At 39.3% G+C, this 27301-nt stretch overlaps 1 protein-coding gene across 12 annotated transcripts; it reads right to left on the reverse strand.

The window, feature by feature from the left end:
• On the reverse strand, positions 1-25450 carry LOC18443306 (UDP-N-acetylglucosamine diphosphorylase 1). Of its 12 annotated transcripts, none has more exons than XM_088857909.1 (17): positions 25021-25450; positions 24648-24702; positions 23887-24038; positions 14317-14356; positions 10011-10103; positions 9823-9929; positions 9671-9745; positions 7397-7436; positions 7220-7302; positions 7041-7118; positions 4715-6938; positions 4454-4597; positions 2144-2211; positions 1669-1783; positions 1412-1568; positions 459-612; positions 1-309 (listed from the first exon to the last, which is right to left on the reverse strand). In XM_088857909.1, exons 1-11 carry the CDS (start codon positions 25168-25170, stop codon positions 6918-6920), a joined length of 894 nt encoding a protein of 297 aa, XP_088714035.1. In that variant the 5' UTR covers positions 25171-25450; the 3' UTR covers positions 1-309; positions 459-612; positions 1412-1568; positions 1669-1783; positions 2144-2211; positions 4454-4597; positions 4715-6917. The 12 variants fall into 12 exon arrangements, with proteins under 12 accessions (XP_088714035.1, XP_088714033.1, XP_088714027.1 ...); XM_088857907.1 differs by having other exon boundaries at positions 9823-9935; XM_088857901.1 differs by lacking the exon at positions 4715-6938 and having other exon boundaries at positions 1412-1504.
• Between the last annotated feature and the right edge of the window lie 1851 nt (positions 25451-27301).

The following is a 27301-nucleotide window of genomic DNA, read 5'->3' on the forward strand; positions in this document are numbered from 1 at the left end:
TTCACGCAGACATCCTCTAGATGCATTATATAAAGACAAAAAACATAAAGCTGATGACGGTGGAATCCACAAGGCACTTACATTTGCCAATATCGAAAAAGGGAAGAAACTGCAACAAATATATATAAAGCTGCATGTATAAGGAAACTGCAGATAAAAGTTGATTCCTACATTGGAAAGGGGCGGAGGCAGAGTGCGGGATATGCTGGAAGGAAGGGGAAAAGGTCTGCAAACATATGCGCTCAATGTGTGATATATCCATCATGGTATCAGTGAAGACTAGAACTCAGAAGAAATCGCTTTCCCATCCTGCCATAGTGACCGAAATTATAACCATTAATTTCGTGAAGGAATGAAAAAGATTCATTCTGGATGTGTTAATGGAGTAAATTATATTTCCAGTCCAAACTCATTACAGGAAAAAACTCAAGAAATAAAACTATGGAAATCAAATTTACCTGCAAGGCTTCATATGGTGATAAATGAGGAGCGGCAGAAAATGGAACTGCCAAGCTCAATATGTAATTTCACATGGTGCATGAAATGTTCTTGCCCGACATATCGCTTCGAGATTTTCTCCAGCATATGAAAGAAGAGGCGAAATTTCCACTCCTGAAATCCCCATGGAAATGAAGACTACCCAATCATTTCAAAATATCATTCAACTTTAGTACCTATTGAGACCAAGAAAATCCCAATAATTTATAATATAATCTGATGGTGAAAAGGTGCGATTTGGTTGTGATCCAATACAGATCAAGAAAGCCCAAACAATCTCTAATGAGATTTGGGATAAGGATCTCATCACTTGGGGTGACACAGTGTTCACCACCTGCCAAGAACCATCCGAATGATCTTCCCCCCGTCCCCCAAACTTTGTAAATCATCTCATTTCATGCCAGTGGACAATCCCAAAATAAATAAATAACCTACAAATTGGTTTTTTAAAGAAAGAAAAACACCGTGAAAACCACATTTATGGCAGTGATTTGGGTGGACAGCCCATCGCGTAGGTGCACGACGAAATCCGTATCCCAACATTTGATGATAATTCGCATAAAGACTGAGAGTCTACGACAACCCTAATAGCTTATATTATAATATCTGATTATAATTCCCATAAAGGCTGAGAATACCCAAATAATTTTTGATATATCATTTGACTAGAATCCCCATAGAGACCAGAAGAACCAACTAAATGTACAGTTAATTACTAAAGAAGAGAAAAAAGACAACCAAATTATATCATTTGATTGTAGTCCCTATACAGACAATACAATCAATTTTATTTCCACCATGGCATTTGACTCTAGAGCACATTCATTGTCCAAATTATTTATATTTAATTTAGTTTTAGCCCGTGGAGACCAAGATAACCCAAATAGTTTCTCAATCCCATCAAAAAAGTTACCAGTTGCATATAGGGGCACAGAATGTGTCAGAAATCCGCCAGCAGCAACAACCCATCGTGTGTGTAGACGTAGGACAAGCAGTCGAGCGCTATCTGGAGTGTCATAACTCGATCCATTAGCATTCTTAACTGGCGCAAACTCCTCTTCACGTACAGCCTAGTGCAACCAAATTTATATATGAAAATAAAAAAGGTAAGACGATCCAAATTCCTATTGGCAATCTAACAAAAGCATACATATGCAAAGAAACACGAACCTCAAAGAGGGCAGTTGAAGGAGAATAAGCAAATGCATCAAATATGAACTGTTCTAACTTTAAGCCAGTGGTATGTCCATGAATTGAAGGGATTTTCTTCTCAGCCAGGTGATAACTGCATTGTCAAGACACTTTTCAGGTGTCAAAGAATCAGCCATTAATAAATCCTTTTAAGCTTAACTCTAGCAAGCAAATTATAGAACTTTTGCTTCTTTAATTTCCTTTATGAGAAAACCATAGAAATAACTCTAGATATTTTGGAAACGCACGTCTACAACTTAAATAACTATCAGAAGAACAATACTTGGAAAAAGAGCTCCAAAGAACAAACTCTAGATCTAAATATTTCGCATATAATAGTTAGAATGATCTATCCAAAGTTCATGAAAAGCTATGCAAGTGAACCAAATGTAAACCCTGAACGCTCAACACTTTTTCCATCAGAAGAGAAAAAATTGAAACCCTGAATACTAACATGCTGTCCTTTTCTAGTCCATTTGCAACTTGGTTCAAAAAGTCCAGAGTAAACATATGCAGGCACACCTGAAAGAAGACACAAAACACATGCAAAAGTTACTTAATGCCAATTCACAGTGTGTAACCATAGAGGATGAAACTCAATACTGTTATGGAGAGTGGACCAATATATGTTAGGCAACAGAATATCGAATTGAAAATGATATGCAACATTATAGACGAAAGAGAATAAGATGCAACACCCAGAAGTAGATACCAGTAAACAAAATATAAAAGATAAAATATAATATATTGGTTCTATCAATATATTCATATTCATCAACGTTTATAAGCATCCTTCGATTATGGAGTATTGGCCACTGGTAACATAAAATATATATCTAGGAAACATAATATGGTACTTCTGAATGTAACATTTATTATAATAGACATATTAAACATTCTATATACTACATAAAACAATCCATAACCTCCCTCCCTCTTAAAATGCAAAGCCCTCTAAGTGTATCTTAGTCCCCTTGCAGCAAAAATTAATTCAGTTGGGTCTACATTACATGAATTTTTCTGTATGGGTGTCATGCCCATGTCAAACATATTGACGTGCATAGAGATGTAGATTCTTTTGGATTCTTCCTTTTGTTATTAACCATTGATGACATCATTTTAGAAACATGATCTTTTATGTTTTGAGTAGGCACATGAATTTTGAAATATTTATGAATTCAGCCAATTAAGGTAGAAAATATTTCTGTGCTACTCATCATGAAATTTTGATGTTAGTAGAACATTGTTGGATTTGATCGTCTCTTCATAATATAGTCATGTGAATCCTCCTCATCATGCAATGAGGAAACCAATACACCTGACCTGTATCAGACTGACACATGTACCCATGTCCATGCAGCATTGGCTTGGGTATAGAGAGTATTCTCTTCCCCAAATTGGATTCATCAATTCTAATCATCAGAGCCATTTCTGTTAATGTGCAAATAATTGTGAATGTAAAACATTTAAAGCCTTTTATTCATCAAAAACTAACCAAATGGGAAGTTGCAGAATCGATCTAATACAAAACCAAGCTGATTGTACTCATGATGAACTAGTTCGGTAAAACCCCAAATCAGATGAACTACTAGTATTGAAAATTAGGAGTATTTTGAGAAAGGTTACATTGAGAAAGCAATATCTATGTACCTATATACTAATTGAAGAAAATATCAAAAGTTTGTATGCCTCAATCTCTAGGATGAGTAATTAAGAAATCGCAGAGTCCAATTTGGACTTGGGCGAGATACTCAGATCAGCAGCCAGCCAGTTTCTAACTTGCTAGGGAGCCTACTTTAGGCCAAATCGTTCGAGTCCCAACAATGACTAGGGTGATTTTGTGATATTTTCTTCAATTAGCATACAATTACATAAATATACCTTTCTCAATGTAACCTTCCTCAAAATACTCCCAACTTTCAATACTTAGTAATTTGTCTGATTTGTGGCCTTACTGAACTAGTTCATCATGAATGCAATCAGCTTGGTTTTGTTGTAAATAGATTTTGCAACTTCCCATTTGGTTACTCTTTGATGAATATAAGGTTTTAAATGCTTTACATTTACAAATATTTGCACATTAAAAAAAAATGGCTATGATGATTGGTATTGGACCTTGTTCTTGTCACTGAGAACTCCAATCACCTTGAAAATTGGTCCTTAACCATATTTTGCTATCCTCGATTGAATCCAAATCATAGATTCAAATAAACAATAACAAAATTCAAAATCTCAGGTATGCGAGATTTGTAATATTGCAATAGAGTCTGGCCAACCCCCTTCTCTTGCTTGTTTTTCATGACCCTCTTGAGTAACCCTGAAAATTTGTCCTTGGGCCTATTTCTGTGGTCTGTATGGAATATGAAGCTTAGTTTTTGCAACAAAACACTAAAATTTTTGGATTTGCAAGACTTGAACTATCAAAACAGGCTTTGGTTGAATATTTCAAGAGCTATGGATCAACTAGATCCAAAATCAAATGAAAATTCTAGTTTTTATGATTTTTCCTTATTTTTTATTTCCTGATTTTGCCCATCTTTCAGGTTTTTTTGAGCTTTCTTATTCAACTCAAGAAGGACTGGGTAAGTCAACTAGGGACTAATCGGAGCTGATTCGCTCTAGGCACTCACCAATTCTCCAAGTGATTCTGTAATTTAAACACTATCTCAGCATAATATATCATACTAGTATGAAAATAAAATAATGCTGGATTTTTAAGAGCTAAAGGACAACACCATCACCAATGGGCATTTTGAGACTATACATTACTCCAACAAAAACGAAGTCGTCCAGTCCCCTGATTGATAGCACAAGCCATTGATTGGTCTAGTTCACTGTATTCAACAACTGATAGAGGCCCACCTTTGCCCCGCTGAACAAACACGCCAACCTTTTCTTGTGGATAAGCCTGTCTCAAAAGAAGGAAAAGATTCATTAGAGATCAAAATTCTTTATGATTACTATCATTTATAAATGTAAAAGAAAACTTCCTTTCTAGTAGAGTACTTCAAAGCTTATAGCATACCGCACTACAAACACCATTGCTTTAATACTCGATGAATCAACTCAAAACTTGCAGACTTGATTCAGCAACCGAATGAGTCTCATGGTTTCTAAAAAGACTTGCCCGAGTAAAATCATTATTTGTCGTTTTTCTCAATATACTCACTGAGTCTTATGGTGGCTTCACTGAGTCAAGTCAATTGGATTCCACCTTGGCACCAGGCTGAGCCCCAAGGTGACTCAGAGCTTTAAATCATCGACAGAGATACATCAAAGCAGTATTAAAAAATGCAAATTGAAATACCTTTCAGTGAAAGAGTATCGGCAAGGCCTCACCACCACCACACACTAACAACCCCATACAAGCAACTCTATTGTATCCACATTGGCTTCTTGTAATTGCCAAAAGCTACACTAACCTAGTTTCCACCGCCATCGCCCCCAACTATCAGTGCATATTGTCGATTAAGGAAAGTTAGGAAAAATTACTAAAACAGTGCCAAAAGGAGAAAACACACTTTCGAAGCTGAAACAATCTGGAAAAATACATGAAAGATGCAAAGAAAATGTTTCTGAAAAATTAGAGAAACACGTAGAAACCATCAAAAGTTACATATACTAACATTTTTAAATAAGGGCTTTTCAAATATAAGGGCCACTGTTGCTAAAATTTTGAAAAATGACACCCATTAATTCTGTTTGGACATAAATATGTTTTGTAAGTTGTAACAGACATTTTGTGCAACCTGTAAGACCGTTTTTACAACCCACCCATGTCTTCATAAATTCTAATGGGTTGGTCCATTACCTATATCATGGGTTTATTTTCACATAAACGCTGTTCTTTTGATCCTTTGTTGAGAGAGAGGAAGAGATTCAGTAACTGAGAGAAAGAGAGAGAGAGAGAGAGAGAGAGAGAGAGAGAGAGAGCATGACTATAACTGAGAGAAAGAGAGAGAGCATGACTATAACTGAGAGAGTGAGAGAGTAAATCAGAGAGAAAGAGAAAGACACTACATGATGCTAAGGGAGTAGGGAGGTGTGTGTATGTGAGGAAGAGAGGGAGAGATTCCAGGGCTCTAAGATAAAGAGGAAGTGAAGATAGATGGATAACAGAGGGATAGAACAGGACTCGAAGAGAATAGAGACAGAGAAACAGAGATTCCATGTCTCAGAGAGAGAGTGAGAGGTCTCAAACTCTAAGAGATCATGCTTCCCCTGCACATTTTACATCCATTTCGCATACGAGTTTGGAACGCTACAAGGCAATTCTGTATTCTGTAAATATTTCTAACCATTCTCCATTTTATGTGTTTTCTAAATGCTTTTACACATGCTCCGTGCTTGCTTCATAGCAATACCCACAAGCTTGCACACAACTTTCTAAGCACTTCTGCACATGATTCTCTAACCATTTGACAAATGTTTGTAAGTGCTTCCTCATTCACCATTCCCCTAACTTTTCCAGGATGTGTTTTCCATTCACTTCCCTCAATCATTTCCAGATCAAGTTACCATGACCGAAATAAATAAGCTGGCATACTCTAAGTCCGCAAATATGATTCAGATACAATAAATTATATTGTATCCATTTAGCCTTTTAGTACATCAAATAAGAATTAAGAACTCCGATCACAACCACCAGAAATAGGATAATGCCAATTCCATCAAAAAAACTGTAAGATTCCAAGAAGACAACCACCAATGGATCAGAACACATGCACAATATGCTGGAATGATACATTATAACTAAGAAATGTTAAAACACTAACTAGCAAAAGGATGCATAAATCAGAGATCCCAATAATTAAACCCATTAATCACTCATGAGAAGGAGAAATTTAAGGGAGAACTAGAACACTCGGTGTCAGGCTCAATGTGCTATTGTCTTGCCTTACTAATATGCTGTAATTCAGGATAATTTCTATTGCTTAGGTATCATCCCAGTGCTCTTTAGCCAAGAACAAGATTGGCCTTTAGTTCTGCAGGATTAGATTTGTCCAGCGTCACCTAAACAAAATCTCTACAGAAAAATGTATAACAAGAGCAAGGAAACTTCTGATAAGCCAAGCCTTTCCACAGAAAAATGAAAAAGGTGTCTTTTCCTTTAAATATTAAAGGACCAGACAGTAGAGCAGCGGAAGCGTAACAATTACAAAGGTTAAAGAAAAGGTATATGCACATTTGCTATCATTGGAAGAACCATTTTGATTTGCATGTCATAATCAGAGGACTTCCAGAAACACCTAAAAGAACAGAAGCAGGCGTCATTCACAAGAATTCAAACCAAGTATTAGTAAAATATTTTCTTACATTGTATAGATAATCACATTACAATAACTCCTTACCTTGCGGACAACTTTCGCTGCTGCTGTTATGCCTTTATCTATGAAATACCCTAAAAAGGTTGGATCTGCAACGCGTACCTGATTCCAAGATATTAAAGGTCATATTCTTAAATATAATTACTGAATAGTGAGCTGACCAATGTATCAAAAAGATGCACCAGTAAAAGAGAAGCTCTCACCAGTGCATTGTCAACACCGTAGCAATCCACATATCTCACCCCTCTCATTGCCATTTCTTCCAATAACTTCGAAGATTTCAAAGCTGGACAACAAAAATTAAACTGAAGGTCATCATGATACTATTTAACGAGACACAACATGGAGAGACATATCCCAGGCAAAAGAAAAGATTTTACCAGAATAAACGCCTCCATTTCCATCTGGAGCCTTGGCCACCTGGGTTCACGAGACTAGGGTGCATAAGCATGTTGTCATTCGAGTAGACCAAGCAAACTTAAGCATTACAAAAGATAACCACAAGCAATCTTTTCATTGATGAAAAATCAATATATCAATTAAACAATCATAATATACAACAATATTTCATACTAAACATGAATCAAATGTGACAACAGTATGTAACCTTTATATGTGGTGCCACCCACATATAAAGCATGTGACTGCAATTCTCAGCTGTCCGATCTAAATGGCCAGTTGGGATAGCTTCAGTCATCATGTTACATGTCAGCCTTTGATCTTGATTAGATGGCTCAAAGGATTAGACTTTTAATATTTTTTTACAAATCATTTTGAGATGAAATTTGGAGGGGGCCCTCTTGTCACAGGGGCACACACAACTCACAAAAAAAAAAATCTGATAAGACAAATGACCAAAACACCCTTGTAACTTGTAAAGGGCCGTAACCCGGTGTTGGACCCGCCTACGCAGGGTCTCGGAAGGGGTGAGCGGGAAACGGTCCTAACCTTTGGCTTATGTACAAAATGGCCGCTCTCAAGACTCGAACCTGCACTCTTGAGCTAGCTTCCCGAGCATTTTACCGTCACACCAAGTGATGGCCCCTATAACTTGTATTTTGGTTTTTCTATCAAAAATATCTTTTAAAATTTTTTGTTGGGTGCACCCCAACAAGGAGTCAGTAACCCTAAATTTCATGACAAGATGATTTGTAGAAAAAATATATAAAAAAATTGGTTTCAGGCATGAATTGTAATGAAGCCATCCTAGCCGTCCCTCTATATCAGACTACTGAGAATAGCAGTCACATATAGGTGGCAACACATGGTAAGCTTTCCAAATATAAAGGGTAAAGCTGTTTTAATGCCTTCATCCCAGTTGTTTCCAAAAGTATGCGGTGAATGCGTTGCAACATCTGACTTAAAAAAGCAATTCTGAAGTGAGGAAATAAATTTATCCTGTTTGGTTATTTGCATAGCTTGGAATTAAATGCTACCCAGATATTCACAAGCAAGACTACAACCGGTAAAACACGACCAAAGACATGTTAGCTTATTCACAAAAGAAGACACCATGAATGACAATACAAATGCCAACATGACCCAATTCTGAACACCCTTAAGATTTAAGGACGGTAGTTCATGGTTACCATCTCTTTGGAATGAAAATGTGGGGTTTTGGGAGCCACATGGATGACTAAAACGGAGGAGCTTTTCAAAGCCTCCACAACCATGAATTCGCTGAAGGCCCAAAAGGATTAACTAGTTGGTGTAAAAGAACACGCAAAGGCACTAACGAAGTTGACAACCTTGTTATTCTCTCTGGATTATAAAAGATCCTCAAGGTTCCATAAGGAAATACAAAGCATCTTGATTGATTCATGGGGGAGGGGGCCTTGAAGGCAAAAGACAAAGAGGGTTCACAACAATTGTCTAAAGAAGAACAGACTGAATTGGCGTCTATGATACAAAAGTTAGACTAAACTTCTCCCTACGATTAAATCCTTGTGGTAGGCCATTCTCCCATCTCAGTGAGTTACAAGAAACGTCATAACCACATTAGATTGAAGATCTGTTGGAAAGACTGAGGAGGTGATATTTTTTGTTTTTTTTATTTGATAATGTTAACCTAATGAGGAGGTGATATTATCCAAGTTGTTCCATTGCCGGTCACATACACAAGACATTACCCAAATTTCCTCCATTACTGATTTCTCACTTGGATTGGGGCAGTATAGACGCACAGCTGGGTCAGTTGTGTGAGATGTGCATTAATTAGTGGAGTGGGAGGATAAGCAAAGTCATTGTACATTTTTATTTTTTCTGTTTTGAAACTTTGGATATGTTAATGGTGGGAATGGACGGTGGGACGTTATGTTGAGGCCTCTGCCCCCCCTAACCATGCTTTTCTTTGTTCCATGGATGACATGAAACTACAAACATACAAAGAGTAAGGTATCATGGGATTGATTCCTGGGCATAGAATGGCAAACACAGTGGCAGAAAGATCGAGACTTTGGGAGAAAAATTAGGTGTTGCAAACTGCATTCTGCAGTTTAGATGTGACAATGTATCAGTAGTAACCTGTAAGTAATTTTAGAGAATTTGATTACTCATCGAAGGTAGAGGAACCAAGAAAGTTAGTAACCATTAGAAATGAAGATTTCAAACCCATAATAATGACATAGGCAATGAGAGAAACAAAGGAACCCTACACTGAAAGGAGTTTCCATAATAAGCCTGCCATCCTTTGAGACACAAGGTAGAGTCCCTTGTTGGAAGAATGTTACCTGCAATGCAAATATTATAGTCACAAAATAAAAAGGAAACCCAAATGCTAGAAAAGAATGGATGGGCTTGCGCTCACTTGATCTGCTTCTAAACCAAAGTATTTATGACTTTCAAAAAATTTGCGTGTTGCTTCATCAGTAAATGGACTTGTCATTATGTACCAATGTATTGGAACAAAACCACCTGCGCCTGCAAGGAAACACATCAAACAAGGATATTGGGATATCAAGTAACAAGCATCCAACAATTACTGAAATAACTCACCATCAGCAACAGACTGAGCTGCAAGTTTCTGAACACACAAAATTCTCTCAGCCTGAAGTTGAAACAATGATTTCCCTGATGGAAGTCCAATATCTAGAGAAAAAAAGGTAAAAAGGAAAACCTAAATAACAGTAAGAAGTAATGAACTAACTAAGAGAAAAATGCCTTCAAAGTCAGCAGCATATTAAGCATGCAATAGTAATGTAAAAGATGCATGAGATTCCCTATATAAAATGACATAAGATGATTGACACTTCAATCAGTGGCTGGAAGTAGAAGTGCATCATATGAAACCAGTGAAGTCAATCCAACTAAGAGTCAGCATTTCAAGCTCGTGAATTTGTGGATTAATGTTCTGACTTCTGAGTAACAACTAGACAATCTTTATCACCAGTGTGCTCGAGACATGCTGGGGAGACCTGCCAACATGGACCTATTCTTTGGTCATGCATGACGGGACGAGAGATTCCGTGATATTTCCTTTCACTACAGAGGACACCCAAAGATTGGAAATTCTATATGAAGAAAAAAAACATAGTCCTCAATAAATTTGCAATCTCCCAATCAATAACATCTATTATTAGAGTGAACCTCAATAAATTTGCAATCTCCCAATCAATAACATCTATTATTACAGTGAACCTCAATAAATTTGCAATCTCCCAATCAATAACATCTATTATTAGAGTGAACCTCAATAACATCTATTATTAGAGTGACCCTCCCTCCCTCCCTTAGATTTGCATTATTTTTTATTCTATTTTTATAATGTCATTTCACCATCAAACGAAAATTGCCCACAGTAAGCAGATATTAAACTTCTATCATTAGAAAATAATGATATCTTATAAATCACCTAGTATTCCCCAGATTTTATAATATTCAATTTATAAGCTGCCAAACAGGCCTTCTCACTTTTCCAATCAGCCAAACTAATCAAATGCATGGATATTTGGACCACAATATTGAAAATTCATTAACTCTAAAAGATAAACAGTAATAGTTGCAGTAGGGGTGGGTTTTGGGAGGGTATTGAAAATTCATAGATTCTAAAAGATAAAACAGAAATAGTTGAGCTGAGTGTGGGGTGAAAGAGGAAGGAGAAAGAGAGAAGAAAAGGAGAAAAGAGAGGTGGGGGAGGATGACCAATCTTTCGCCTTAATGCTACAGAAAGCAGGAATAATGAAACATAAACCCAATAATTTGTAACATGGAAATTGCAACATTTGGATTTCTTTAGGGATTCAATAAGAAAATAATTTTAAGCACTAGAATAATGAAACTAGGGGGGGCAGCTCCTTCTCAATCATGACAAATAGAAACACAGAATTATTTTGAAAGCACTAGAGGCCTAAGACAAGGAGATCCTTGAACTCCACTCATGTTTACCATCCTAGTAGAATATCTGAGTATGAACCTTAGGAAAGCGCAGCTTTAGGCTGGATAGAGGGTCATACCTGGGGTGAAGGTATGTCAAGGATCACCATTGAATGAGTAATTTTAAGGGGACTTTAGATCTATCAGATTCGAGCAATAAGATTTATGATGTGGTATTCTGAGATTTTTTATGGGCAAAAGGTGAACTTGAAGAAAACAAAAGTTATGGGGGTCGTTACAAAGATAGTTTGGGAATGTTGCTCAAGATGTGGGGTCACCGTTGAGGACCTTCCAATTACATACCTAGGTCGACCCCTTTGCGCTGGGCCTGCAATGGGATCAAGAGCAATGAGGTTACAAAAACTTTTAGCTAAAAAAGTAGCATCATATGTTTCGGGACTTGCTGCATAATAATAAAGTTCATGTAGGCATGTTTTCATATCTATTAGTGTAAATGTATAGAAATTCAAAGTTCCTACGCAAACAAATTCCTAAGCATACACAAACACTATGTATTGAAGGGTGGGGCCAAGAGGAACACACTCCAACTTATCTAGTGGTTGGGGATACATCAACCTCGCTTGGGTCTTTACATAATATAAACTTGATAAAATAAGGCATTATTGTCTAAATGAATCTGGAAACTTGGAATCAAAGAGGAAAGGCATTGGTGATCTTAAATTTTTGCGATATTATATATATTTAAAATATTATATTCCACATGGATATGACACCTAAGTTTATTTTTTTGTTTTATTATTTTTTAAGAGATTAAAATTAGGTTTGGGGCTAATTTTCTTTTATGCTGCCTTTTTTTTTTGTTGAAGAGAATTGAAGAGTAGAGTTGAAAGTAATTGTAGGATTTAATAGTGATAGGTTTGTTGAGGAGCAAATAAGTTTTAAGGGTAGTATCTAGATGCAATTAGATCCAAATTTGTACATGAAAATATAGAAATTAGAAAACTACTTTTTTTTTAATATTTGAAGGCAATACCCACATGGGTTAATTTATCCTTCTCCCTGAATGGTGTCACAACTATAGCATTCAAATTTCAAGGATCTTTTTTTTCTATTTTATATTCCTTTTCATGCTTTTGAAAACCAGACCAAAAAAAGACCAATCAACCAGTAATGGCCTAAATTACCAGAGAGAAAAAAGATGAAAATTTAGTTGCACCTGTTATTCTCTATTTTCATGTACAAATTTGGACACAGTATATAGGCATTTTTATCCAACTAATGGTGGACAATTTGTATACCATCTTATACTTAATATATTCAGACAATTTCATCAAAAAAGAAAACGGATGTTTTAGCCACCTTTGCTTGTTCTCATATATAGAGAGAGTCTTTTGATGGCCACACGATGTTAGAGAGAGAGTGTGTGTGTTTTTTTAATGGTAACACGCTGTTAGAGAGACTATAAAACATTTATGTAATGGGCACATGAGAAATCAACGGTCAAGATTTCATAGTATGAGAAGATACGTGTTAGAGAGAGAGAAACTTTTGATGGCAACATCAGAGAGAGAGAGAGAGTCTTTGATAGCCATGTGGAATGCACATGAGTCTTTTGAGTGAGAGAGAGAGAGAGAGGCTGACTTCAAATTCTTTAGACACGTCTAATGATTTCTAACGGGTCCGTGAATTCATATTACCCGTCAACCCCCGAAATACATTTTTTACCTATTGGGGTGGGTAATAGACTTCACGATTTTTGAGGAAATTTTGGTTAATGTGTTTTATTTCCTGCTCATTATGTGCGTACCCAAACACTAGAAATGGTGTATTTCCTTAATCTATTTCCCTGTAATAGAAATACAGGTATCCAAATGACCCCTACAAGAACTACTAAAACAAGAATATGAAGATGAGGAAAACAAAATACAACCGTTAATCAAACTATGAATCAAACACGAAAGCATGATCAAGAAGTTGATCTAATTGTAAGGCATGAAATACACGGGTTAGAAGGCGCAAAGAATTTGGCATTGTAGTCAATTTTCCAGGCATATCAAAACTTTGTTAGATTGTTTTTTTAGAATAAAAGAAAAAAGAAACTTTGTTAGATTAAAGTCCAACAATCAAAATTTGACTGGGAAGGATGAAAACATCTAGTTGGAACAAAATCAAGAAGATAAGGAGGGAAAAAATTTTCATTCCTTAGGCTAGAGGACGAGCTTCTCCAACCTCAGGATAATGATGCTCTTCCGGTTTTATTTTATTATTTTTAAGAGATTGAAATTAGGTTTGAGGGTTTTTAGCTTTGTTTTATGGTATCTATGCCTTTCTTTCTTTCTTTCTTTCTTTCTTTCTTTCTTTCTTTCTTTCTTTCTTTCTTTCTTTTGGTGTAGAGAACTGAACAATAGAGTTGAAAGTAATTTTTAAAAGAGGAAGGGTTAGGATTTTATAGTGAATAGGGTTTCTTGAGGAGTGAGTTAGGTGTTAGGGTTTCTATTTATAAATATGCATGTTTAGACAAGAAATGGAGGAAAGAAAATTTGATTTTTGGATCTTGTGACTCAATCTCTTAAGCTTTGGGGTGAATTCCCCTGCAAACCCAAGGACAGAACACATTCTCTCACCATTGTCACTCAATCAGGGGAAAGACAAAAACAATTGTACCAGACATCATCAAATGTGCACAGATAGAAGTGAAATACATGGAGAAATTTTAGCGGACAAGTAATATCTGAATAGCAACAATTCAACACAAACATAACAAGAATATGCCAATGTAGTTAATGAGTACGCGGTCGCAGACAATGCATAGCATGCACTAAACATGCCTGATCACTTAAACAGACATACACAAATAGCATAGAAATGCATTACAACATAATTTACTTGGATTTGACCAGAAGTATGCAAGTCAGATAATACAAAACTTCCTAGGAAAGAATTCACATATCTGTTAAGTTTTACTTACTAAAGCATCCCTTAGGATCTGAACTTCCCAGCCTTGTACCCTGTAATAAATCAAGTTTCAATATAAGAAACTGGTTTAATATCTCTCATGGAAGACTTGGGACGGCAAATATAGAGCACACAGCGTGGACCCTAAGGTATAGGAAAAAATAAGATAAATGATTAAGAGAGAAGAATTTAAGAAACATAAAGTAAATAAAGTAACAAAGCATGTCATACGAATCTGGCATCATGTTTAGTGGTTCAGGTGTAAAACCTGCAACACTACAATCCCAGTTTTAATACCAGTTTACCCACCAAAAGAAAAGAATATATATATATATATATATACTTATTGCAACTATTCCAACTCAAGATGGTGTTTTTTATGAGCATTTTGAGATCAAATCAAAAGACATTGGTAAAAAAGAAAAGTACATTTAACAGTTTTTTTGCTTGCAAAAATCAACAATTATGAAAGCAATCAACATTTAGAAGGCAATTCCATATAGGGACAGCATTTCCTATAATTTGTTTTTCCTTATTAACGGCATAACTGTCATTTTAGTTTTAATGTTCTAATCATTGTAAACTCATAATGGTATTCTGACCATTTCAAACTGATTCCAACATAATAATCTGTGGTAGCAAGAGCTAGTGTAAGGAGGTTGACTTCAGGCTATTGTTCTTCTACAAGGATAAGAAGCCATCCCTAGTTGCAAGATGTAATGCAATGGCAAAGTATAGGGCAAGAGTTCACACCATATGTGAGTTGAAGTGGCTATGTACACCTTTGTAAAAGGTTAGTTTTAAGGTCAATCTTCCATGGACATGTGATGTGACCATGCAGTAGTCAGGCATATAGCTCCCAATTCGGTCTTCCATGAGAAGACCAAGCCAGTAAAAGTTCACTGTCATTGGGTAATAAGAAGGTTTAAGGCTAAAGAAACACACACACTATATGTATAATCTAAAGATCAGCAAGCTGAGATGTAGATATAGGCCTCGGGAAGAAATTATATAGAACAAGGTATATAGAGCATATAAAACCAAGCCTGGAAAAATTTATATTTATACACTATCAGCTTAAGGGCTATGTCGGGATAATGGTACTAGTATAAGGGTGTTCTACGCCTTTATTTTTATTTTATTTTTCTTTTGTAATATATAGCCCTAATAGAAGATAGTTCTGTCCATAATCATATTTGTAATTAAAAAAGAATCAGAATGTGGAGAGATGTTCATAATTCTTCTCTTACTTTATTTTTTCAGCCAAATTGAGTGCATACCCCTTGGATACATTAAAGAAGGCTTTAAGCAGTGATTTGTTTATCCAACATGAGATATTACGGGGTATAAGTATAAACAAACAATAAAGCCATTAAGCCAAGAGAAAATCTGAAAAATATAGACTTGAAGCCTCACCAGCCCATTTGGATTTATAGAGTTCAAAACATAAAACTTAATTCAATACTTGCAGAGTTATAATTTTTTATGTAATTTAAAAGGAGTAAGGATGTCCATTTATTTCATTTGCCAATTACCCAAACCAATGGCATGCTTCCGCAAATTCTTTTAAAATTTTGAGAGTTTCAGCAGGCACTTTCATAATATTCATGGCAACATAGGATAGATGCTCCAAGTTTTTCTCCAAGGAACCCATTTTTCAACAATAGGTATATCATACATAAATTAATTTATGACAATATTGCGTTACTATAAGGAGATGAAATAAGTATTAATATGAGGAATGGTGAAACATATGGATTTGGATCGCACATAGAATTCTGTGAATCCTATAAAAGAACAAGATTTTAACCCTAACACAAGTTCTCATAACAACATATAATAGTAAAAGTGAGTGGGTGTCACCTGGCCTATCAAAACCAGGTATTAGTTTGAGAACATGCTCCATAACCTCCATTTCATAGATGTTAAGTAAACTAGGGTAAACTACGTTTAAAATAATGTAATAAGTGCAGGCATTACTGAAAAACAAATAGATCCTATATCCCTTGGCTCCTCTTATAGAGTTGGATGAAAAGATGGGGTTATTTTTTTTTTTAAGAAAAGTTAACATTGTATTACTGGGGAGAAAGATTACATGGGTAAGAAAGTCTGAGGACACCCACGCAGGGGGTCTCGGCAAAGTATGCGTTTAGACTATCTTATACAAAAAGGCTTATAGAGTTGCCCAATTACATCGATATACATGGAGCTTCCAAAAAACGCTTCCAAAAAATGCAGCAGGGCCAAAAAATGCCAGTATACAAAGGTATTAGATTGTATGCCAGTCTAGAGCAAAAAAGGAGTTGGACCCAGCTTGAGCTTGTCCTTGGCTTCTAGCTCCTTCTTTCGTTAGTTGATCCTCGGAGTCGTCGGACATCCTCCATATATGCTTCCAGGAGACGTACATAGCCCTGCAAATGTGATCGATTTCATCAAAGATAGAGGTTAGGTGCCATGGTGAAGAAGACGCTTTGCTTGCCAATGAGATGACATTTTGAGAGTCTATGAGGTGCGGACCCCAAGAACTATTGAAGTTTTTCAAGCCTAGGAGGAGGGCCAAGGCTTCTGCATGATTGGAGGCCATAAGGCCAAGGTGCACCGAAAATGTTAGGAGCGTGTTGCTTTGGTGGTCTCTGAAGACCCCCCCTTGCCCTGTCGGGCCTGGGTTCCCTAGGGAACAACCGTGGTTGCCAGTTGTTAGGTCTAGTATCCAGCCTTGGTTGATGATTGAGGATGTTTTTCCATTGAGAGGGGGACAGGCTTCCAAGAATGCCTGAAAAAACCTTATGGTTAGAGGTCCAGAAGGTTACCAAAGACTTCACCATGTGAAGGAGAGCAAAAGTGTGAAGTTTTTTACCTTGGAAGATTCTATTATTTTTTTCCGCCCCAACTGTCCAAATGGTTGCAGCTATTGTTGCCTTCCAAAGAATTCTTCAGGCCTTTGGGCAACAAAAGTCGAAGTCGTAAGAAATCAAGGCCTTGACCGAGGGAGGGGTGACCATTTGATGCCAAATTGTTGCAAGACTTTACCCCAAAGATCATAAGTAAAGTTGCAAAGAATGAAAATATGTGGATTGGATTCCTCCTAGCATAGACATAAAGCACACCTATTAAGGATTTGGACCCCTCTCTTTTGGAGATGGTCCACCGTGAGGGCTCTATGAGAGCCGACGAGCCAGTTGAAGGTCAGAACCTTGGCTGGAGCTAAGGTGGACCAAACTTTAGACAGAACTGAGGATTCCCCGGGAAAGTAGGAGGTAGAGTTAAGCTCTTGTAAAAGGATCCTACCGAGAACTTACCAGAGGCAGCTAGGGTCCAAACTATTGCGTCTCTGCCAAGAGGAGAGATGAAAAGAGAGTGCAGGGCTGAAGAGAGCAACAAGAATTGACTGTTTTCCTCATCTATTAGCTTCCTTCGGAGTGAAGGATTCCAAACTCTACGCCCTCCTAACAAGATCATTTCTTCAGCCACGGTAGAATCTTTGTTTAGAGCAAGCGAATAGAGTGCAGGGAATACCTCTCGTAGAGGGGAGTTTCCCAACCATAGGTCTGACCAGAATCTCACCCTGGAACCTTCCCTAGGATGGAACCTTACATACCTTTTGAACTGAACAAAGACCAAGGAAAAGGATTTCCAGGCTCCGGAAGCGTTATGCGACTAGCTTTTTTCTGGCAGCCAGGCTCCTTTTGGGATTTTATACTTTTTCCTAAGTACCTGGGCCCACAGAGCATTGGGCTGGGTGGCTAGATGCCACCACCATTTCCCTAGGAGTGCCAAGTTATGTTTTCGAAGGACTCTGATTCCTAGACCTCCCTGATGTTTGCGTAGGCAGATATTGTCCCATGCTATAAGATGAAACTTCTTCTTGTCAGCCTGTCCTGATCATAGGAAGTTCCTCATGAGTTGGTCCAGGCGGTTGGCCACCTGGGCTGGCATATGGAAGAGGGACATTAGGAACACCGGGGAGTTTGCTAATGTAGCTTTAATCAAAGTCGATCTATCGGCCATTGAGAGGAACATGCCTTTCCACCTTGCCAGACGTTTGTCTACCTTGGCTAGGACATGAGACCATTGCCTCTTCTTGGGTTTCCCCATACCCAATGGAAGGCCTAGATAGGTAGTTGGGAGGTCCTCCACTTTACACTTCCAGGTCAGAATCAGTGATCTAGCTTCTACATTTGTCATTGCTACACCTAGCATTTTTATTTACCCATATTGACTTTGAACCCAATTGCTGTTTGGAAGCAACTTAGGAAAAGTTTGAGGTGTCCACTTCATTGGAGGAGGCATCTAAGAACACCAACGTGTCAGCTGCATATTGCAAATGAGACACCGTTGGGCCATGTCTACTGCTCCTGAATCTAAAAAGAAGACTTGCCTTATAAAGCCAAGAAATAGAGCGGCTAAAGACTTCCGCCACTATAGCAAACAGGAAGGGGGAGAGGGGGTCACCTTGGCGAAGGCCCCTCGAGGACGGGAAGAATCCCTTTGGGGCTCCGTTAATAAGAATAGAAAAATGTGGATAAGTGTAACAGCCTCTCATCCATTTCCTCCATCTATCCTCGAAACCCATTCTGATCATCGACTCTTCCAGGATTAACCAGTCAACATGGTCATAGGCTTTCTCCCAGTCAATTTTGAAGATAAGCCCAGGTTTTTTCTCTCGGTGCCTTGAGTGGATGCACTCATGGGCCACCAAGACCCCTTCGAGGATTTGCTTGTCTTTAATGAAGGCAGATTGTGACGATGAGATAATGGGAGGACAAGTTGCAGTCGGGAAGCGAGAACTTTTGCCAGAGTCTTGTATGAGGAATTGAGAAGACTGATAGGACGGAAGTCATTGATTTCCTCAGCCCCCTCTGCTTTAGGGACGAGTGCTAGGAAGGTGGTGTTCAAGGCTTTGTGAAGTGTACCCCGTAAGAAGAATTCCTCGAAGAACTTGAGGAAGTCATGACGGAAGGTATCCCAGAAGGCCTTAAAAGGAGCAATTGGGAAGCCGTCAAGGCCTGGGGCCTTATCTTTGGCTAGAGTATTGATAGCTTGTTTAATTTCATCTTCTGAAAAGGGTCTCTCTAGCCATACAGCTTGTTCTTCTGAAAGGGTTAAGAAGTCAAGAGATGACAGCCTTGGTCTGGGACCAGGGTGAGCAGTGTATAGAGTCTAGAAGAACTCTATAATAGTCAGCTCTATGCCTTCTGGTTGAGAAAGATAGCGGTTGTTGACTTTGATCATTGAGATAGTGTTGTCTCTCCAACGACAATTAGCTATCTGATGAAAGAAGGCAGTGTTTTGGTCCCTCGCTTTCAACCAGGTAATTCTTGACCTCTAGAACCAATAGATCTCTTCTTTTTTAAGGGAGGAGGGGTATTCCAGTTTTGACCTCGGCTTGAGGTCCTGCTCTAAGGCATTGAGATGTCTGGATTCCTCAAGAAGATCAATCTTATTAATAGTCTCTAAAAGAGAAGACTTGATCAGAGAGAAGTTACTAGGTCTGGATCGACTCCAAGTTTTGAGAGAGGATTTGAGGAGTTGGAGTTCCACCAGGTTTGGACAAGAGTATGTAGAGACTCCTCTTGAAGCCAGTGGAGTTCAAATCTGAAGGGTTTGGGACCCCCCTTGACTGCATTAGAATCAAGCAAAATGGGACGGTGGTCCGACGTGGCTTGGGAAGGGCCAATAATGAGGAGCCTGGAAAGTGCTCCTCCCAGTTCAAAGAAAGGAGGAATCTGTCTAATTTTGAGCAGGTGGGTCGAGAGGCATGGTTAAACCAAGTATGCTTACAGCCTTGAAGGGGGATATCAAGGAGATCATTTTTGCTGATAAAGTCAGAGAAATGCCTCATGTCCCGAGAGAAGGAAGTAGGGGAGTTTCTCTCGTAAGACCAAGGGATGACGTTAAAGTCACCTCCCAAACACCAGATGGGGTGTGGTAGGGATGCAACGTGATCCAGTTCTGACCACAACCTATTCTTGAGGGAGGAAGAGTTTGGACCATAAACAGCCAAAAATTTCCATGGGGTCCCATCTTGGTTGCTAGAAAGGAGTAAAGTAACAGAGAATTCGCCTATAAAGGAGGAGTTTAGGGTATGGTCAGAAGGGTCCCATAACACCTAAATACCTCATGATGCCCCATTTGCAGGTAGAGAGACCCACTGGCAAGGTCTTCTACATCAAACCTGGTGAATCAGACGAAGGTTAGGCTCTGAAAGTTTGGTTCCAAGTAAGGCTAGAATCGTAGGGGAGAGTTTGGAGGTAAGGTCCTTGACAACATCCGTTTTGGAGGATTGTCCTAGTCCTCTAACATTCCAAACAAGCAGCTTCATCTTTTAGAGATGAGTGAGGAGGAGGAGGCCAGTCTGGGAAACCTCCTTGAGCAGTCCGTGGTGAGAGGAGAGGGGCGACACTCTACTGGATTCCCAACGAAGTTTAGGGAGGAAAAGAGGTTGCAAAGCTCTCTCTGACCTCTGAATCTCACCTGCATCCTGCTTTGTGCATCCGCTGTAATGAATCTGTGAGCCTGTCCTTCAGATCCCTCATATTCGAATCCCATCAATATGTACATCTCTCGCATTCTATCTTCTATCCTGTTATCCCCATCCCTGTCGACCTCCTCAGTGTCGTCGCCAGCCTGAGAGGCAGAGATGGATTCCGAAACTATCTCTGGGGGCTCAGCCATGGGTTCAGCCAAGGTTGGGGTCTTGGGGGGCTCAGTTTCCAAAACTGCCAACTGGGGGGTAGCGGTCAGGGAGAAGGAAAGGAAGGGGCGAGCGAGTATCTGGAGGAGTGTCCGGTAGCGGGGGGGCGAAGATGCCGAGGGTAGAAAGTTAAGCTGTTGGAGGTGAGGGTCAAAGGTTGGGGTTGGGTCATAGGGTTAGGGAGGAAGGGAGCTTGAGGGGGGTAAGCAAAAGAGAGGGAAGGGAGGAAAGTGAGAAAGTGGTGTGTCTGAAGCGAGGAGTAGGTGGAGAACATGAACAGGGAAGAGGGGGCCTAGGCAACATGCAGAGTGCGAACACTGCGAATGTGTACAAGGTGAGGGGTAAAAGAGAGATGGGGTGCAAGCAGGTTCGAGATCGAAGCTAGGTCAAGGGGGGTGTGATCCATTGTAAGAGCAGCGACTATACCTATAGGAATAAGGTCATTGTTGGTAATCAGATTGGATGGGTTAACGACCGGCAGCTTCTGCTTCTAGGCCAGGTTGGAGAAGTTCAGTGAGATTAAGAGGGTAGAAAGTGAGGGAGAGAGGAAAATGGGAGGGGCCAGCGGTGGTCAACAAAGGTGAGGTTAGTCGAAAGGGGGGGGTTGGGGGGCCAGAGAGGAAAGGTCAAAGTCACAGTGAGACGGGGAAGGGGTGTAAGGGTCCTATTCACCGGAGTTTTGAGAGAGGGCGGAAGCGGGGGAGGGGCCAGAAATGGTCCCGGTGGAGTGGTTCAACGGGGTGGAGGAGTTCAGGGAGTTGAGTACAGAGGGGGAAGGGGTAGGTCGCTCCAAGGAAGCATAGGAATAGAGGGATTAGAGGGAGAAGGGGAAGCGAAAAGGTCGAGGTCATCGTCTTGACGAGATGGAGCAGAGAAGGTGGTAAGAGAGATGGACAGTGGAGGCGAAGAGGTCGAAGGCCGGAAGGGTTGGGGGACAGGTGGTGAAGGCTGGGAGGCCGGATGGGGCAGTGGGGGAAGCTCGGGGGCAAGGACGTTCAGCGGAGCATTAATTGGCACTGGCTCCGACCAGGACACATAAGGCGACACCTGTGGGGGGGGAGATAGTTGTTGTGACAAGAGAGGGATGCAAGGCGGCTGTGGCAGGAGTTGAGAGGACGGGGCCAGGGTAGGCAACAGGTGGAGGGCTCGAGGGTACACATGGCGTGGCCTGGGGTAAAGGAAGAGGGAGATACAGGACAAGATGGGGCAGTAGAGTAGGAAGGGTCGGGTCGATCTTGTGGGCCAGGAGAGAAAGGTGAAGGGGTAGCGGCAACCAAGACATCTTTACCGGGTCGATGAGAGAGGGAGAGAGACAAAGGGAGAGAGACAAAGGGAGAGAGACGTCGAAAGGGAGCCCGGTTGCGACTGTTTCAAAGGTGTTCGGGTCAGAGAGTAGCGGGTCGTAATGCTTCCTAAAAAGATTTGAGGCAGTATCCTTTTGCTTGGATCAATCAGGAGACTTTTCCCGCGAGTGCCAGACTGACCTCGTCTACGGCTATTTCCCCAGGGAGCCCATCAAGGGATGGGTCGGGTCAGGTGGACGCCAACGATGTCGCTTCTGGTGACGCTTTTTCCTAGTCAACAAACACCAGGGCTGGGCTAAGGTTTCCAGTGATGGAAAACGGTCGGCATGCTAAAAAAACTGCGAAGAGGGAGGCGAAGCCGACGACCACGAGATAGAGACTCGATAGTAGAGATCTTCCACCTCGAGCCAGACTGATTGTGGATTCGACTAGCGTCTAGAACCTCCAGTAGTAATCGTATGGAGCCCAAAGGTAGAGTTTCCAGAGAGATCCAATGAATAGAGACAAGAGAGCCACAGGCTGCTGCCACTCTCCGAGAGGTTTCAGGTGACCATGCGTGAAGGGGAACATGGTAGAGAATGAGCCAAATTCTTTGTTTCTTGTAGGCGACCACGACCGGATTAGGCTCCTTCCAAAGACTCATGGCCCATCTTTCAATCCCTCTTTGATCGTCGCATCCAGGTTTGAAAGTACCTACTAAAGACGCCTGAAGATTAGATCTGTTCTCTTTGTATCTTCCCGAGGAGAGGAGATGCAGAAAGGGAGGTAGGGAGAGCAGGCGGAGGAGCGGGAAGAGTTATTGGGGGGCAAGGAGGGAGAGGGAGGGGGACAGGTAGGAGGTTTAGATGAGGAAACTACTTTACCAAACGAAGTTTTGGGGGTGTGCGATGAGGCCAACAGAGTGGGTTTGGTAATGGGTTGAGGAGTAGGAGAGATTGTTGGGCCATGATTGAGGGGGTGAAGATGGGTTTTGGGATACAAGTCATAGATGTCATTCCAGCAGAGAGGAAGAGGGCGATGGAAGTTGCAGGCTTTCATGGTGCATTTTCTTATAGACGAGGGTGGTGGTGTCTTGAAAAGATGGGGTTATTCTTGTTGACAAAAATCAAATAGAAAATGGATATTGATAAGGTATCAATTTTATTATGTACATAGCTCTGCATATAAATGACCAATACGTGCGGAGAAACAAGAGGTTGGATCTATGTAACTCTCCTAGTGATTGCCCACAGATCTTTACTATTTGAGATTGTGATCTTTCCTTTATCACCTATATCTCTGCAGCTCGACTGCTGTCTATGATTATAAATTTCATTTTCCGGGTGAAGTACTAGTAGGAGTATTCAATTACCCTAGAGTTTAGCCCATCCAAAATGAATGAAATCATCAAAAAGTAAGTATATCATATTCTGCCATCTAAAATTAGCAAAAGCATCAAATATTGAACTCTCATAAGAAGTTCCAATAGTAACCCATCAAAATAAATAAATAAACAAATAAGTTAAGCAATTATTTTATTATACATAGACAAGTTCTTAAGCCATTAAAGTACCAAAAAAGGAATTGCAAGGAAAAAAGGCATCACCTGGCCTCCAGACAAAAGAAGCACAGCCAATTTCCCCTCTGAGATAGCCTTCAAACCCATCTTCCACCACCTTTCTCTCTCCTCCATTGTCCTTTCTTCGATGGTTGAAACATTAGCCTCTGACACAGGCTCTATGGCAGGTGTAGGAAGCCCTATAAGTTAATAAAATGAAAGGAATTAGTCATTTATAGTCACAAAGTACATAGGAGGCCATTGTTACAGTAACATCAATAAAAACAAGTGTACACCTTCATATTGGAGAAAAAAAAGGGCAAATATAAAACTTCAGATCTTATTGTGTATACAGAAAATCCCAACATGAAAGTGAACAATTTCTGTATATGGACATTGAATGATTGAAAGGAATGATGAGTTACTACAAAGCAATCACTTTATAGGAGAGATACAAAACTTTTCAGGATTCTGAAACCCACATTAACGAACTTCAGTTGAATAAAAAAAGTAAATTTTCAGTAGTATCATAATCCACATTTAATAACACTAATAATTCACTTTAAAAGACATTCAATTTATTTATGAAATGAATTATTGAGTAAACCAGATTAGGAAAGGAGAAAAGATATCAACATAAATTGAATAAAAATGAAAAACAGCAAATTCGACCTAAGAAAACAAAAAAGATTAGAAATTTATCAAGAGAGAGAAAGAGAGAGATAGAGAGAGAGAGAGATAGAGAGAGAGAGAGAGAGAACGAGAGAGGGAGAGAGGAAATGAGGACAATGTGTAGCAAGGGCAGTCACCTTGAGATCGAAGAGAGCAGCGAAGGATCCTATCAAGCCTTGGGAGATCCAAGCTCTGCATTAACAGAAACACAAATATTAATTATTAAAATTATGAGAATAAGTGACCCACCAATAATCCGCAAAAAAATCAACCACCCATTAATTAAACATTATATGAACAAACTCAAGGCCAAAGAATATACTGAAAAAAACCCGCTACAATTACTGCATATGGAAAGCAAATTAATGCGACATAGCTAAGAATCCCCTGAAAATGCAGGTAAATTATCTCGAAGAATTATAAACTAAATCAAACTACATTTCCTTAAAAACGAGAAACAAACACACAGGGATGGGAAAGATGAAAAGGATATAAGAGGTAGGCAATTACCTCAATGTCCTTGACGAGAATTTCTCGTTCCGAGGGAGAAAGCTCGTCCCAGAGGGCAAAAGCGTCTTCCTGCCCATAATCCTTGAGCCTTTCAAGGAGAGGCTGCGGCGGCCCAGCCATGGCTTGAAACCCTGATTCCTTCGTAACCATTCCAAAACACAGAGAAAGAGAGAGAGAGAGAGAGAGAGAGAGAGAGGAAGAAACCACTACGGAGAAAAACCTTCTAGAGAGAGAAACACTACAGAGGGAGGGAGAGAGAGAGAGCAAAACACCATTGCAGAGAGAAACCTTCTAGTGAGAGAAAGACTATTGAGGGAGAGACAACTAGAGGGAGAGGGAGAGGGAGAGAGAGAGAGAGAGAGAGAACACCTATGCTTGTGAAATTGTGGAGAGGAGCAGGATTTTGATTCCAATACGCCAAGGAAGCAACAGTGCACCAAAAAAAAAAAAAACTCCTTTCACCTGAACAGGGAAGCTTGGTGAGCAAGGGTTGTACGGCGCCGGAATAAAGTTACAGAAATAACCCTTACTTTCTAGGCTAATTTCATTAACATCCCTTACTTTGTAAGGAAATGAGTTAGTGCTCCCGCTGGAGCAAATTGGAACGAATAAAGCTTTAGCTTGTGGAAACAACATGGGAAATTATCAAAAATATTTTTATATTTTTAAAATTCAAAAATACCTAAATAAAAATTACCTAAAATATGCTCTTCACAGCTTTATTAAGGCAGCCTTATTAAAGCGGGGATGCTCAGGGCTTTCCCTTGGGCATCACGGCCTATTAGAGATTTAGAAGTGTGATGCACCATGACAGCCCCCATCTCGGCTCTAACAGAGCTGTAATGTCCAAGATCTCCTCTTGGCTGCTTTTGGTGCATCCAACTTACCTAATGGGTTCTTCGAGCATCACAGCCTTAATAGGCCATGATGGTACCTTACGGCTTTAAAAGGTCTGTGATGCTTAATAGAAGTTCTAAAGGTAAGTCTTTGGGCATCACGGCCCTATTAAGCCCATGAAATATATTTTATATTTAAAAAAAGTTTGTTGGATACGGAAATAATTTTTAAAATTTTAATCTGTTTTTAAAAAAACTAAAAAATATAAAAATAGTTTTGATAATTTCCCAAATAACATCAAACTAAACTGGCCTAAACAACCTAGTCCATCTACTCTTGTTTTATTTTTCTCCCTTAATATATTTAAGCACCAAAATTGATCTCCTAATTGGAGGATCAACCCACTTTTGAGAGTATCGTGGTCAAATTTGATGATATGTGCCAAAAATATGAGGTAAACAAGCAGAATTGGGTTTGTGCTCAATGAAAATATAAAAGTTCATTTTAAACATGAAGTTAAAAACTTTATATTGATTTTGTTTTTTTAGTAATTCAGGAGGAAGACAAGCCCACCCAACTTTTTTTTAAGTAGTTTAGGAATTAGTTTTTCGAAGATGTTAATGGGGTGGTGTAAGTGGAAATATAAACTATAACTTAGTGACTAGGGTGTCAGTGTACTACCGCTACAATCCAAGCCCCTTTCCAAACTTTATATTGATAGTTGAAAGATTATATTTGCTCCATGTATTTCCTTGGGTAAAACCCAGTGAATGAGTATTTTTTAAGCCCTAAATTTTGGAAAATGTAATCAATTCAACCTAGCAACCAACTTTGGAAAAATAAAAAATAAAAAATAAAAATAAAAGAATCAAACACCCTTGGATGTGCCTCCGAACAAATTCAACCTTGCCCCTAGACTAAGTGTCTTCTCTTGTTTTCCATTTGTGCCATTTTCAACTAGGTGAAGATGAATATGGACATATTAACATCTCTAGAGCATCCTCAACATACTGTAGTACATGAATTTTTCCCCAGTAAAATGGACATGCTTCCCCATAAAGTACAAAAATTCATGCATGAGTTTGGAAATATTGCAAAATTAGAAGTATAACATTGTGATAGAGAGATACCATGTTTGATTCCCAATGACCGAGCAGCACGGAGTCCATGGCTGGCTAGTCATGGTTTTATGAAGTTTTAGCCATAAACAGAACGCAAACGAAATTTCAGAATAAAATAAAGAAGAAATGCAATTTGAATTTATTTGAAGTTATTCCAAGACATTTCAGTGAAATACCCTGGTAGAATGTCATTTTTCTTCGAATTTTGAGTAAAAATAATGTAAAATAATACAAAATGACGACCTTTTCCAAGGACCACATGACTGACACCCATATGGCTTGGATTTGAGGATCATATTTTCAAAAGAATTGCCCATTCTTCT

The sequence above is a fragment of the Amborella trichopoda genome, chromosome 2, assembly GCF_054954075.1.
Source record: "Amborella trichopoda isolate Santa Cruz 75 chromosome 2, AtrichopodaSantaCruz75HAP2 v2.0, whole genome shotgun sequence".
NCBI lineage: Eukaryota > Viridiplantae > Streptophyta > Magnoliopsida > Amborellales > Amborellaceae > Amborella > Amborella trichopoda.